General features: G+C 37.5%; 1 protein-coding gene across 4 annotated transcripts in view; it reads right to left on the bottom strand.

The window, feature by feature from the left end:
• The window catches only part of TPX2 (TPX2 microtubule nucleation factor), a 41,571-nt gene extending 27,605 nt beyond the window's left edge, over positions 1-13,966 (bottom strand). The window contains exons 1-5 of one of the 4 annotated variants that reach the window (XM_032462065.1): positions 13,865-13,966; positions 11,172-11,288; positions 3,887-4,064; positions 1,904-2,023; positions 267-393 (exon numbers count right to left, since the gene is read on the bottom strand). In XM_032462065.1, coding sequence (XP_032317956.1) covers positions 267-393; positions 1,904-2,023; positions 3,887-3,992 — 353 coding nt within the window. In that variant the 5' untranslated portion in view covers positions 3,993-4,064; positions 11,172-11,288; positions 13,865-13,966. Of the gene's footprint in view, positions 1-266; positions 394-1,903; positions 2,024-3,886; positions 4,065-5,356; positions 5,818-11,171; positions 11,289-13,612 lie in introns of those variants that run through there. The other 3 variants (XM_032462067.1, XM_006179232.3, XM_032462066.1) reach the window with 3 other exon arrangements.
• Positions 13,967-14,348: the final 382 nt, after the last annotated feature.

Below are 14,348 nucleotides of genomic sequence, written 5' to 3'. Positions count from 1 at the left end.
TGTTGCTAGTGCAGACAGCAAGGACTCTGGAGCCAAAATGATCAGTGTGAATCCTGTCTCTGAAATAAATTTGCCTTAGGCAAGCCACTTAGCACCTCTGAGCCCTTATCTATAAATCAGGCATATTATGTATAACTCATAAATGTTATGAAGATTAAAAAAGGTAACACGAAGAGTCCAATGTAGTTCACATAGTAGATGCTACAGTTACTATTCTTTGAACATTATTAATATAATCACCACTTTTGAGCCCCAAACAGTCCTACCTCTGAGGCTGAGCTGTAGTATTTCTTGTTGTGGTTCCTTTGACTTTTACAGAAGAATAAGCATTTGATGGAATGGACTCTTCCACCAGATTTTCTTTTTCCGCCTCTTTGTTGTAAGTGTTGTCAACTGCAGGAGAGCAAAAACTAGTCAGTACTCAAATCCCAAGGAAACAAATCGGAGATGAGAGATACATCTACATGTATATGACTTAATACAAAACACTAGATTGAAAATTTTGTGTGTGTATATATCCCTCTCAAACAGTGGAACCTTTAGTTCCAATAAAATCTTATGCAGAAGATCACTTTATTAAAGCTATTTTGGTTGAAGCAGAAATGAAGTATCCAGGGGCCCTGCCTATTTGCCAGCCTGAGGTACTACCTCAGAAAAAATAATCCCAAACACATTCTCATGACATTTAAAAAAAATAAAATTCTGAAAGTTTCCATAGAGAAAAAGAAATCACCTAAGTAAGGAAAATAGGATAAGCTGAATTCCTCATCAGTTAACACAGGATGATAAAAGACAAAGGAACAATGCCTTCACAGAAGTCAAGAAAAAAAATCTTTTCATCTGTAATTCTATATTAAGTTCAACTTTCAATTGTGAATGAAGCTGGAAAGATGACATTTTCAGACATGTGACAATTCAAAGTTGTCCTCTCCTACACCTAATATTAGGAGTTCCCTGAGAATGTACCCCTGCAAAATGAAGAACAAATGAAAGAACACAAGAAAGAAGAAATAAGATCTAGGAAACAAGGCAGCAAAAATACTAAGATGATATTAAGAAAAATAATTCCCTCCCCAGATTAAGAGGTTATACCTTTCAAGGATCATTGTCCAATATGAAACTGAGAACTGGTTCTTTGAAAAGATAAACAAAATTGATAAACCTTTAGCCAGACTCATCAAGAAAAAGAGAAAAAGCCCAAATTCTCTTTTTTTAAAATCTTTTTTTTTTTAATTGAAATATAGTCAGTTTACAATGTTGTGTCAATTTCTGGTGTAAAGATTAATTTTCAAATGTTCTAAATTGATTGTGATGATGGTTGCACAACTACACTGTGAATATGAAAAAACATTGAAATGTACACTTTAAGTGGGTGAATTGTATGATATATAAATTACAGCTAAATATAGCTGTTATTTCAAAACAAGAATCATTTTTGAGAATTTAGGACTTATTAAAGAATTCTTCTCTTATTCTAATCAAATAGACAATACTTTGCAGATTTAGTAAATGCTAGTTTAAATGTCAATCATCTTTCAAAGTAAGATATATGACTCAAAGAATTCTTGTACAGTGTGCAAGCAGTACATTCTTCTCTCCTGCTGTTTTGTTTCCCAGCCAGATTCAGGTTAGGGTACATTAAATTTTATCATAAAAAGAAAACAGTTATGTATCTAAGCAATAAAATTCTATGTTAGCTTAATTTCCAAAAGATTGGGGAAAAAATGTAGCACTAAATCATTAGTTTCACATTCACCATGAAATAAGTAAATGAATTAGCCCATTTCACCAATTAAAAACCAAGGGATACAGCATTTAGGTAATTTCCCCAGATCCCTCAGGTTTCTAATATACTGCTTCACCATTCTGCCAAGGAGCTTTTTTCTGAGATGTTCTTTCTTACCTGGTCTCAAAGGTGTGAAATCTTGGTGAAGATTAGCCTTTCTCAGGGGAGTTTTGCCCTGAAAAAGCCCTCCTGTACCATTCTTTCCAGGAAACTTATTCTCCAAATTGGCCTTCTCCTCTGTGAAAAAGTAAAACCATCATCATCTAAACAATCAGCAAAGAAGCAAAATAAATCAGTGCCATATACTTAAAATGGGGCCTAAAGCCTCCTACCAGTAGACTTCTAACTCATTTGGCAAGTACTAGCACAGTTCTAGTGATCAAGAAGAAATAAGAACACATTGTACATCGGAGATAGAGACTGCAAAAACTATCATTAAAACACTGGCAACACTGCAACAATGTATTAGAAAAAAGGAGAAGTGCAGACTCTGCATTGTGATTAGCTTACCTTTGCTTGATACACTTTAGGGCCATACAAGCATAAACTGGCCTTATCTACCACGTAAATACATCATGTTCCTCTTAAAGAAAACTGTAGCCAGCAAGATCTGTAAGGCTTACAAGGGACACCTTACAGTCTATAATTGAGTTGAGGTTCTTCCTCAACTAGGCGAGTGTGGGGTATGTGAGGATGGAACAGAGCTAGGCTCTCAAAAAATTTTATCTTTGGTTCTGCGGTACATAAAGGCTAGGGCAAAGCAGTGAAAAGTGTGTTCCACCAACAGCTGACTAATAGAAGCTTCAGGAATGCAGTGAGTCCCAGCACTAACTCTATGAACATACACTCTGATTGCAACTGTGTAAAAAGATGTGATTATTTAGAAGAAAATTAGGAAGTAATATATTAGAGCTAAGGTGATTTTGAAAAAATTGTGGGATTCATTTTTTCTTCCAAACTGTATTTAATAGTATTGTTATACTAATATTTCCTTTCCGATTTTCAAGAAAACCTTGGAAAAAGAGCTAGTCAGACAACCCAGCTACTTCTCAGGGTTTCAGTGGATAAGGGCATAGGGAAGACCTCTGAGTGGCAGATGACTGTCTCATCCACCCTTCCTCCTACACCACTCCCAGCAGACCCCTCCCCTCAGGATCCCCACCGCATCTCATTAAAGTCCTTTTCCAAGACAATGGTATGTGCCATCACATTTAGACACTACATTATAAGTGTTGAGTATAGCTGCAATGGACTCATTTCTGTCCCCCAATACATACTGATTTCTCCGAATGAGGAGAAAAAGGACATGAGAAAGAAAAAAATGAAAGTGCCCCAGCAACTACTAGCCTGACATATCACTGGCCTCATATTTTATTCCAACGTAATATAAAAACAAAATCACATCCTTACTTGTTGACCTGGTGTCAGGGTTTGTGTCATACCACACGACCCAACAACAAGCAACCCAAACTCTATTTGGAGATTTGGTTCTGAGTAGTATAATCCCTCCATTTAAAAATGAACTGGGGAGAGGCAGCAATAGGGAGGGGAGTATAGTTATAAAAGGGCAACATAGGATCCTTGTGATGTTAGAACTATTTGCTATCTTGGCTGTGGGGGTAGATCAACAAACCTACATAGGTGATAAAACTGCAAAGAACTTAATACACATAAATAAAAAGAAGTACAAGTGAAACTGGGGAAGTGTGAGTAAGATTGGTGGAGTGTATCAGTATCACTGCCCCAGTTGCAATATTATACTCTATGTCCAGTGACAGTAGAGTAAGTTTTTATGTGGTTGCCCTCACTACAGACATGTCTGAGAATTTCACTCAACTTTGCCTTATCTGGATTTCCCCATATGTTCCTAAAGCTTAAATATTTGTCATTCTTAACTGTAAAATACTGATTTCTACTGATAGTCCTTTCCCAAAATAGTGAGAATTTCAATTATTTCTATCATATCATGGATGACAAAGTACCTTGCAGAAAGAAATTTATATTTTAGTTATTTTCTTAAAACTCTTTCTATTTTTGAAAGGTCCTCAGCACAAAGCAAACCACTGACCCTAAAAGTGACCAAATAAAGCAGACACTTACCAAACCAGGAATCTATGTTTTGGGTATCTTCCTCATCATTCAAAGATGTAAAATTGATGAAGTCCGTGGGAGCATCATAGGAATAAGAGGTTGTAAGTTGTGACATTGTTCCCCACCCTTGGTGCAGAAGAGCAGGTTTTCCCCAGCGTTCGTGTCACTTTTCTCAATAAGTCACCTCCTAAGGAAAGAAATGGTTCAGAAACTTGGTTGTACATTTATCTAAGGTACTGATTCCCTAGCAATTACCTTGCTTTTACTATCATATCTGCAATTCTGAAAACCACCTGGGCAGTATGTCTTACTTTTCAAATCACACTAAAAGTTAACTTTGCTTCTTTGGTAACTTGAAGGACTCCTTAAGGTAAATATGTTAGAATTAGGGAAAGGGCAAATTTGATGAACACACCATGCGCTGTGACAGGTGTTTTACATTCATTATTTTATTTTCCCTCAATCTACCGTTTTCTCATTTCTAGCCTCCCCCACATTAAATTTACTTTCTCTCTACCCTGAAAAACCCAATTTCTGAAACACACCATTAAATTTTATACATGCCAACCAGTATCTTACTCATCATTCAAAGTTCAATTCTCTATAAATTCTTTCCCAGTTTCCAGCTATCATACATACTTGTTACCTCTCCAAAGGCATAGTGCTTTTTTGCCAACCAATTTTATATTAGTTAACTATGCAAATGTCTCTCCTAGTAGACACTAAGTTCTTATAGGCAAGGATGGGTTTTACTCACTTGTGTATACCTTATCCATCCATCAAGGTGCTTACAACAGTATCTCACGCATAGTAAGAGTTCAATACAGTTTTGCCAAGTACAAGCTTTTTCTTTAGAAAATGCTTTCATAAAAATACTATTCCTGGGCATGAAGAGAAAGACTCAAAAATATATAAAAGGCACAACATGCAAATGGGGTAAAAGAAACAAGTCAAACAAAGATATGGGCCTATCCCTACTTTTCTGTACTTTAAGTACTGTCCTGTGTCCTGTCCTGCTGAAACCTTGTGCGTTAAGAAAATAGCTGAAAGTAATCTGAAAAACAGCCTAGAGGCTACACTCACTGGCAAATAATTTCCCTATGAAACATAATGAGCCATTTGTCTTCACACAGAACAACATGTACTTAAAGTATTCTGTATCTTGGAAGAGAAGTAAATACTGGTAACACAAAGGAATTTAAAATCTAGACAGGAATCCTATCACAATAAATACGACAGTATAAACATTTAAATTATATAGTACAAACTATAAGTATAAAGAGAATTCAAGACTAAGTCAAGCTTAAGTCAAGCTATGATAAAATATTTTTCACTAAACACCATCAAAATAGTAACTGTACTCTTACAGAAGTCACCCCCTATATCACCAAGCTTCCAAGCTTGGAGTAGCCATGGGACAGTTCTAGCCAATGAGAACAAAATAGAAATCTGCCGAGAGATTCATAGAAAAACTCTTACCTTCCTGATACAGCTACAGCCCTTGTTCTCGCCCTTTCCCTTCATCCTTCTTGCCTTGAAGGCAGATGTAATGACTGGAGCTATAGCACTCATCATGTACACAGGAGTGAATGGCAAAGAGAATAACAGACAATGGTCCAGACATCAGAGATACTGGTCACTGATAATCAAATATCAGCAACCATCTATTTCCAGACAATAAAACTCTTTTTGTATAAGCTGTTAAAGTCACATTTTCTGTCACATATATATAGGCAAAAATAATCCCCCAACATAGAAATCCAGAATTCTAGCCCCGTCTCTGGCATGACAACAAGCAAGTCACTCCACATTTCTGCCTACCTGCTTCCTATAAACAAATGAGAAAGTATTTTGAGTGCTATGAAATACACTACCATGTGATATAATCACTGCCTTTCGACCTACTGATAGTTTTCCTTTTCTTGACCACATTTCTATTCAAAGGACCCTACTGAAAGATTCTCCAGCAACTGACAGTGGTTAAAATTCCCCTGCTGCAAGGAAGAAGTCTCCCTGTTCTTGTGAACAAACATGCTGGAAGACATGGGAAAATCTTGGATTCCCATGATCTTAATGCCTAACCCAGGTCACTGGGAACACTTCCCAGGCAGGAATGTAATGAAGACAATTAAAGCTGGGGGAGGAAAGAGGCAGGAATGTAATATGTAGCAACTCCACTTAGCCTCCTAAAAACTATGATTCCACCAAAGGATGCTGCTGAAAACCACCCAGAAAGTATTCAAATTTAACCCCTCACATCCTTTTTATCTTTTTTAATTATGCAGCTATACTGCTAGCCTCTTTGGAGGGTAATTTGCGTTTTCCTTTTTGATAGATCTTGCCAAATGTAGAAATTTATCTTATTGATGTGTATTTATGCATATGTAAGTATAAAAAAATTCACATAGCAGCCCTTGTTCTCGCCCTTTCCCTTCATCCTTCTTGCCTTGAAGGCAGATGTAATGGCTAGAGCTATAGCAGCCATCATAGATAGGTTATTTGAATAAATTATGGCACAATCATATAATGAAACATTAAGTAACTTTATATATGTGATATGTACAAAATGAACTCCAAGAGCTATTAAATGAAAAAAGTAAAATGTACAAGTGCATGCTACCATTCAGGTTAAAAAGAGGGAAAGGGGTAATGTATACTCATATATACCCTTACACATACATAATTATGAAAAACACAAAAGTGTTAACAGTATTTGGGTCTGGGAATAAAGCTTGGCAGGTCTGGGCCAGGCGAAGACTTCACTACATGAACTTCTATACTTTTTGTATATGTTTTGTTACATAAATGCATACCTTATCAGTTTAAAGAACTAGTTAAGCAGTATTATTTCCTCCTAAATCTTTGTTTACAGTCCAGAAGTCACTAGGCTTTCTGGAATTTTTACTAAATATTCTTATAATCCAGCAATAATTGTTAAACCTTTTGATTTTTGGAAATAATGCTTCACATTTACATGGCCTGCAAACTGGCTATTAACTTTACATATCCAAACACTACACATTTTTTTTAATGTTTCTGTATAAAAGTAAAATGTTCCTGTATATTGACCTAATAAAAAGGTATATAAACTTGAAACAAAGTTAAAAAATAATAATAGCTATTAATTACTGAGTATTTATGACATGCCAAACACTGTTGGCAGTGTTTTACTTGTATTAACTCACTAAATTCTCATAGTAATCCTATGAAGTAGGTACCATTATCTTCATTTTCCAGATGAGGAAACTGAGACACAGAGAGATTTACTACTTGTTCATGATCATGCAACTAAAAACCAGCCAAGCCAGGACTGGAACCCAGACAGGCCCGAAAGGGGGTGTCCTTATCCACTGCCTCTCATATTTAGTTAAAAATAGATATTTATAAAGAACAATATCAAATATCAAGGAGCAAGAGACAAAACCATTTATAGATAATAACTTCCAAATACTACCAGTACAGGCCAAGTACTTCACCAGGCACATCACATAAATCATCTCATGTGAACTGCATTAACAGTATAGAAGGCAGATGACATCATCACCATTTTACAAATAAGGCAACTGGCTCAGAGAAGTTAAGCTACTCTGAGATCACCAACTAGCAGGTAGCAGTGTTATAGGATTCTAAAATCTGGGGTCACTATAATATACAGGATTTCCTACAAATATTCCTTCAAATATTAGGTAGGTAACCAAATCTTACTAACCTGTTAGACAAATATAAAAATAAACCCTGCTCTATACAAAAATTAAGCATCCCTGACAAGTTGTTCATAGAGAACACTCTGGTAAATTAAAATCCATATTCTAAATACACCAGGAAAGCTCTGAGCTGAATCTTCCTTAAAGTAAAATATCACCCTTTAACTTCTCTTTTTTTTAAGTTTGTACTCTTGCATATAAATTTTTGCTATAAATAAGACAGAGGTTAGTCTGAACCTCTCAGTAGATATTCCAGAGTAAAAGAGACTATGAAAAGGGTATTCAAGCATCGGAAGGAGGGATGTCCTCTGAGATCTACTAAAAGGCAAAGCGGCTCAAACCTAAATATACCTTATCTTTATTTAGGTGATATTTTAAAACCAAAATACTATTTTCTAAAAATGACTTCTTTTTAAAAAAGCTTCTCTTGAGCTATCTTTTGGTCTTATATGGCCAACTCAAGAGACCACCCCACAACCACCACCAAAAAAAGAGGACAAATAAATAAATACATATGAATTGAGAAGTCTGACTTTCCTAAATAACGGGTGATAGCACAAGTGGATGAGCAAAACAAAAAGTTAACTACTGGGTTATGCCAGCTTCACTACACTGCCTCTCCCACAAATAATAAATATTAGGATTCAAAACCTTCAAAAATTAAATGCCTAGTGGGAAATGGAATAGGCCAGGGCCAAAGCCAACCGTTTAAATGAGAGAGCCCCAAGCAGGGTGGAACTGGACGCCTTCCTGCACCCCTTAATCAAGATTGAATTTCTGTCAACAGGTTTCACTGAAGAAAAAAAAAAAAAAAAAGGCATATGCGTCAAGCACATTCCCCTACACAAATCAAGCTGCCAAGCAAAAGAATCAGCTTCACATTTCAAAATTATCTGAATCCACCACAGCTTCAGACTCCTGCAAAATTAGAAACATTCTGAGTGAAGATAGCTCTTTCTGACCAATAATCCTACAACAGACCTGAAGAAAAAGCTTCTTCCAAATGCTATGAACTGGTTAGGTTCCTTTTGAAAGTTCCTATTAAGTGCTATCAATCATATCATATAGTTCATTTTTGTTTCCAAAAAACAAAGACTAAAAAGATATATGTAATACCTTCCATTTAGGAATTCACAGACAATTAGGATAAAGGGTGACCCTTGCTGTAGTGGGGGATAAACAAAGGGTACTATGGGAGTACAGAGAAGGGGAGCAGGTGAGGTGGGTCAGAGAAGGCTTCCTGGTGGAAGTGATACATAAAAGACAGCCCTGCAGAGCTCTACAGGCTCAAGATGAGTATCGACTTTTTCTAGGGGAAGAGATAAATGGAAAGGGGAAAACATATGGGGGGAAGTACACAACTGAGGAAGTCTGAAGAAGCAGCAATGTAACCTATTTTCATATTTATCTGAAATTAACCTCCAAGGCCTCCTGTCTCTCTTCACTCTCAAACCAAAAATAACTAGCCATGACAAGCTCTATAAATCAGAAGTTGCAGGTTCAGAGGAGGTGGGGGAAAGCTGGAAAAGGGTGCATTCTAAGCAAGGCTGAAATAGTAGACAGCTCTATAAGCAAAACAAAGACCTCGGTGCTCTCAAGCACCTCACTATCCCGCTTGTGAATTGTGTCTTGCCTATTTCTGTGGGAGGAAAAATCATGAGTTAAATAATTGGAAATGCAATAGAATAAACAGAGTAAGTCAAGACCCCATTAGAAGTGTAGTTAGTTAAGATGGTCCCATCCCAGGCAGTGCCATTTATCCAGGGACACTCTATTTTCATAAGGGATAAGAGATCCTGTTACACTACCACAAGTTAAATAGAGTTGAGTTATTTTCATCTTACCCAGGGAGAAAATACCTACATTCTCCCCCCCCCCCCTTTTTTTTGTACATAAGGATTGGCAGGAGACAGTAAATGGCAACATAATCCAGACTGCAATTTTAACTGTTAACCAGAGTCACAAACTAAATCTGAAGGAAGTTAATGGACTTTGTGTTTCCACATTCATTTGCTAACTTCTATGCTGAAATCGGATCTGTTTACAGAATCTATGAAGCTTCCAAAATTGGGTCAATTTAAAATCCAACGACAATCCCTCACTGTCCAAGCACTCAGAAGTCAGCACAGGACACATGGACACTTGTTCTAATTCATCACTGTCCAGAAATCTCAAGCAAATACATTTTTCTATCATTTCCCTCCCAAACGTATGAGTTTCATACCGCTCTTTTTGAAGGATTACAAATTCAGTTCAGTTCTGCTTTTTAAAATTCATCCACAGAACTCTGTAAACCTTAATCCACTCTTACACGATTACTAGAACCTGGATAGAAATCAAAGATGCCTTCTACCTCTAGGCCAAATTACAGAGATCTTTGTAATACCCAAGTGTTCTGATGTTCCAAAAGAAGCTGAAAGAGTTTATAAGGGTTGACAGTGGGGCTGTAGGAGGTTATAATCCTAGTCAAATCTCAATTACTCAGTCTTGTAGAGATTTATATCCCTCAAAAGGTATCTGGTTGGGAAAGTAGACAGACACAGACACAGACACACACACACACACACACACACACACACACTCACACACTCCCCAGGAACCTGAAAAAGTGATTACCAATGAGATGGCAGGGAGTAAGGTAGACAATGACAGGGTTAGAAGCAGATTTTTAACTATAAATCTTCTTATATTATTTTGACTTTTGTGCCATGTGAATCTATTACATATTTTTAAAATGTAAAATTGTGTCTGTGTAAATATAAACTGTTAGTGGATATGTAAATCAGCATAACTTTATGAGGCAATTTGGTGTTATGTACCAAGGTCTTAAAAATATGCACTTTTTTTTCAAATTAAAGGAGAAATAAATTTTTTAAATTGAAGTATAGTTGATTCACAATGTTGTGTAAGTTTCAAGTGTACAGCAAAGTGTTTCAGCTACATACATATGTATTTTTTCAGATTATTTTCCATTATAGGTTATTATAAGATACTGAATATAGTTCCCAGAGCTATATAGTAGGTCCTTATGGTTTATTTATTTTATATATGGTAGTGTGTATATGTTAATCCCAAACTCCTAATTTATCCTCTGCTCCCCCTTTCCGCTTTGGTAACCATAGCTATTTTCTATGTCTGTGAGTCCATTTCTGGTTCATAAATAAGTTCATTTGTATCATTTTTTTTAGATACCAAAAAATATGTATTTTTTTTGACCAATGGTTCCACCATATTATGGAATACCATATAGCCATTAAAATAATGTTACAGAAAATTTTAATGATATGACAAAATATTCATAACCTAGTTATTAAGCAAAAAAATGAAGGTTTTTAGTACATTAACTTTTAAAACCAAATATAGACACACAAAAAAATTGGAAAGAAATCTATTAAAGTGCTAGCCATAGTTTATCTGAGAGGTGGGATAGTGGGTAACATTACTTTCTTTTGCTATTCCATATTACATAAATTTTCTTCCAAAATAATTACTTTATAATAATAAACTAAAATTATTTTAACACTTTCGAAGCTAATATATTAATGTTACCCTTATTTATTTTGAATTTAACACCGTGGATATAGACTTACCTGTAGCTTAATCCGTCTATCAGCCCACCTGCCTATAAACTTGACTCAAAGTTGCAGTACGCTCTTTCACCTCTCTTCTGAAATTTTGAAGTCTAAAAAGTACTTTTTATCAGGAACCTTGAAGAAGCAGAAAAAAGGTTAGTAAAAAAGCTTAACAGAAAGCAGAGGAGCTAAAAGACCAAGGATCCCCACTCTTAAAACCAGAGTGCTTCTGAGAGCTAAGGTCTAAATAGCTTGGATACCCTCAAATGCCAAACTTAGCAGATTGTTGTTTCATTAGTATAAAAGTGTTCTTAATTTTTTTCAGTCTACAGTTGCTGTCTCCTGGTGTCTTCTACATTACATACTGCCACTTACAAACAACCTTTCCAAACCCTGCAATTTAGGAACACTGACACCAAGAGGTGGTAGTGTGCACTTCTATCCTATTCAAACATCAGGAGAAACAGTAGGGACACTTAAAATAAGAAAAACATTTTACTATCTTTTTTAGTTTAAAAAAAGTAGAAATAGAATTTTATTAAAAAAATTTCTAAAGTAAGCGCCTATATACAATTTTATACCTTTCTCAGTAATCATTAATTTTCTCCAATCCAGTTTCTCGATGAAAACAAACAAAAACAGAACCCTTCCCAGTCATCTATACTTTTTTCACAAAGCACCTTGGGCTGCTGATCTGTTTCAAACACAATCTATTCACAGAATGGATTGGGGTGTTCAATCTCTCTGGAGTCAATTCTGCTGCCTACCTTCACCTACCACAAAGAAAATTCAGTTTGCCAAAGGACATTTAAATCTCTCCTCCTCCTTTCTTCCTCAGCAATTCAAAAAGAATTAAGGAAGAGATCCAGGAAAGGCTGAAGAAAAAAATATTTAGGGACTATAGAACTCTGAACCTCTCCCGGTACCTAAACAAGAAATGAAGGACCTTTGCACATAATCCTGTTTCCTGGAGAAGCTTAATTGCAACTGCAGGATAAATTAACTTTTTTAAGGTTGGGAATACACAGACTTAAGAATAAGCCTGACCAAATTAACTCTATTTCATTTAAATAATTTGAAAGTTTAAACAAGTGTATCAACCTAATTCACTATACCCAGTTTCCATACCTGAAATTTTGTAGTCAATTTAGACAACGCCTTCTTGCCTCTCCAATTCAACACATATTGAATGGGTGATTTCTGTGCACCAAGACTGTTCTAGTTCCTGTCTAACCAAACTCCCCTTTCAAGAGGAGTTTATGTCCCACCTGCTTCACAAAGCCACCCCTGTCTGTTTAAGCCTCAGAGATCTTCCTCACCTCTAAATTGCCAGGGCGCTTACAGTACAAAACAATAGAGAACTCAGATGCTATCTTGTCTTTTCTGTTACTTGTCCATTTGAATCAGACTTTTGTCCTCAAGCAAACCAGAAAACCCTTTTTCTGTATACCCGAAGTATCTAACACCAATCTGAGCACATAGTAAAACCTCAAAGGTCATTTAATTAGCTAAGTGAGCTAGGAGCCACAATAATTTTGATCCCGTGTGTGACAACTTAATACTGAATTGATATACCCACAATAAGACTTCGTTTGATTTAAGGGTGGCTTGACAGGACATGGGATACACTGAGGCCACAAAACAAAAATATCCTTATTATCACAGCAAATAGTTCGAATTTTGACATCTGATGAGTGTGACAAATTCAAAGACAGACCATAGGATGTAAAGAGAAGGTAAGGCTGAACCAGGGAAAACTCCAAGCAAAATCAGTAGAGCACCCAGATGCTGTCAAGTCCCAAGCAGGACTGACTGGAGGGAAGTCCTTGGTACTTAAATACTGGAAAATTGTGTGTGAGAAAAAGTAACCACATATTAATAAAACAGAGAGCAAAACAATCCTACAATATTACATAGCCTGGTTCACTTTTCCTTCCCGCTGTCCTATTTTAGGACAGGAAATTAGAAAGGTAAGAATACCTAGTGATTCGCCACAAAAGGGGAGGGCTGGGCAAATAGGAATAAAACAAATTTTAACTCTCAAAACAGAAAGACAACTCCAAGTGGAATTAAACTCTCCCTCAATTATGTTCCCACACTACCTCATTTACCTTTCTATCTTACACAGTAGTTTTTAAATGTAGTTGTTTGTAACCACATCTGTTTTCCCCCACCAACTGCCACACGTCCTGCGGGCAGGACTGCTGCTTCACCCATTTCTCGAAATGTGTCTAGACTACGGGCCTCAGTTTCCCCCCTATAAAGGAAGGCTACGAACAGTACTGACTTCACTGGCTTGCGGCGAAAATTAAATGAGAAATCACAGAGAGTTTCGTCCAGTAAATGCTTATTTCTTGTGTGCAGGATAATAATCTAATTGTAGTCACCGTTATCCTTAGCCCACAACCTTCCTCAACTCCTCCTTCTGCCTATTTCCCGCCGCCGGCCTCCGCCTCTACCTGCAGACACAGCCCGCTAGACCCGGGCCGCCGAACTTCAGGGGGAATCCTGTCGCCAAGAGAAGGGAGGCCGGAAGCCCCGCTCCAGCTCCGCCGGACAGGACGTCGCCCCTCGCACCACAACGTCCCAGAAGCCTGTCCCTCGAGGCGCGAGCCGCACTGGGCGCTGGGAGGCGACCTCCTACCGCTCGGAAATCAGGGAGAAGGTGGCCCCGTGCTCCAGTCTGCTCCCCTTTTCTCCCCACGGCTCACCTCGCCTCAGCGTTGACAACCAACCGCCCGGAAGACCCGCCGCGGGACTCATTCACTACGGTTGAAAATTTGAACCCAGACTCAGTCAAACGGACCAATCAGAGTGCCGGGAACCGGCAATCCCGGCCTCCCGATTGGCTCTAGAGAGCGCAGCGACGCCGGAAGTCAGGATGAGGGACAAGCAAACAACCGGCCCCGGAGACTCCTAGGAAATGTAGTCTCGTAAGACGGCGTGAGCCGGTTGGAACAGCCCGAATGAGGAAATTACTACAAAGCCCAAAATGCTCGGCTCCAAACTGGGAAAGGTGGTACTACCAACTGAAGAGACAGGGGAGTCCACTTAGGTAACAGATGGTGCACGTCCTTTACCCCCCCAAAAGTTTCGCGGAAGAAAATCCTTCATTTATTATTCTCCCTGAAATTGTACATAGTCTCTTGAATATTCATAGGAATTCACTTCTTTTTATCATGGAGCCCCCTGCAT

Source organism: Camelus ferus, chromosome 19 (assembly GCF_009834535.1).
Source record: "Camelus ferus isolate YT-003-E chromosome 19, BCGSAC_Cfer_1.0, whole genome shotgun sequence".
In the NCBI taxonomy this organism is placed as follows: domain Eukaryota; kingdom Metazoa; phylum Chordata; class Mammalia; order Artiodactyla; family Camelidae; genus Camelus; species Camelus ferus.
Note: the sequence above shows the minus strand (reverse complement) of the source record. Positions and strands in the feature narration are given on the sequence as shown.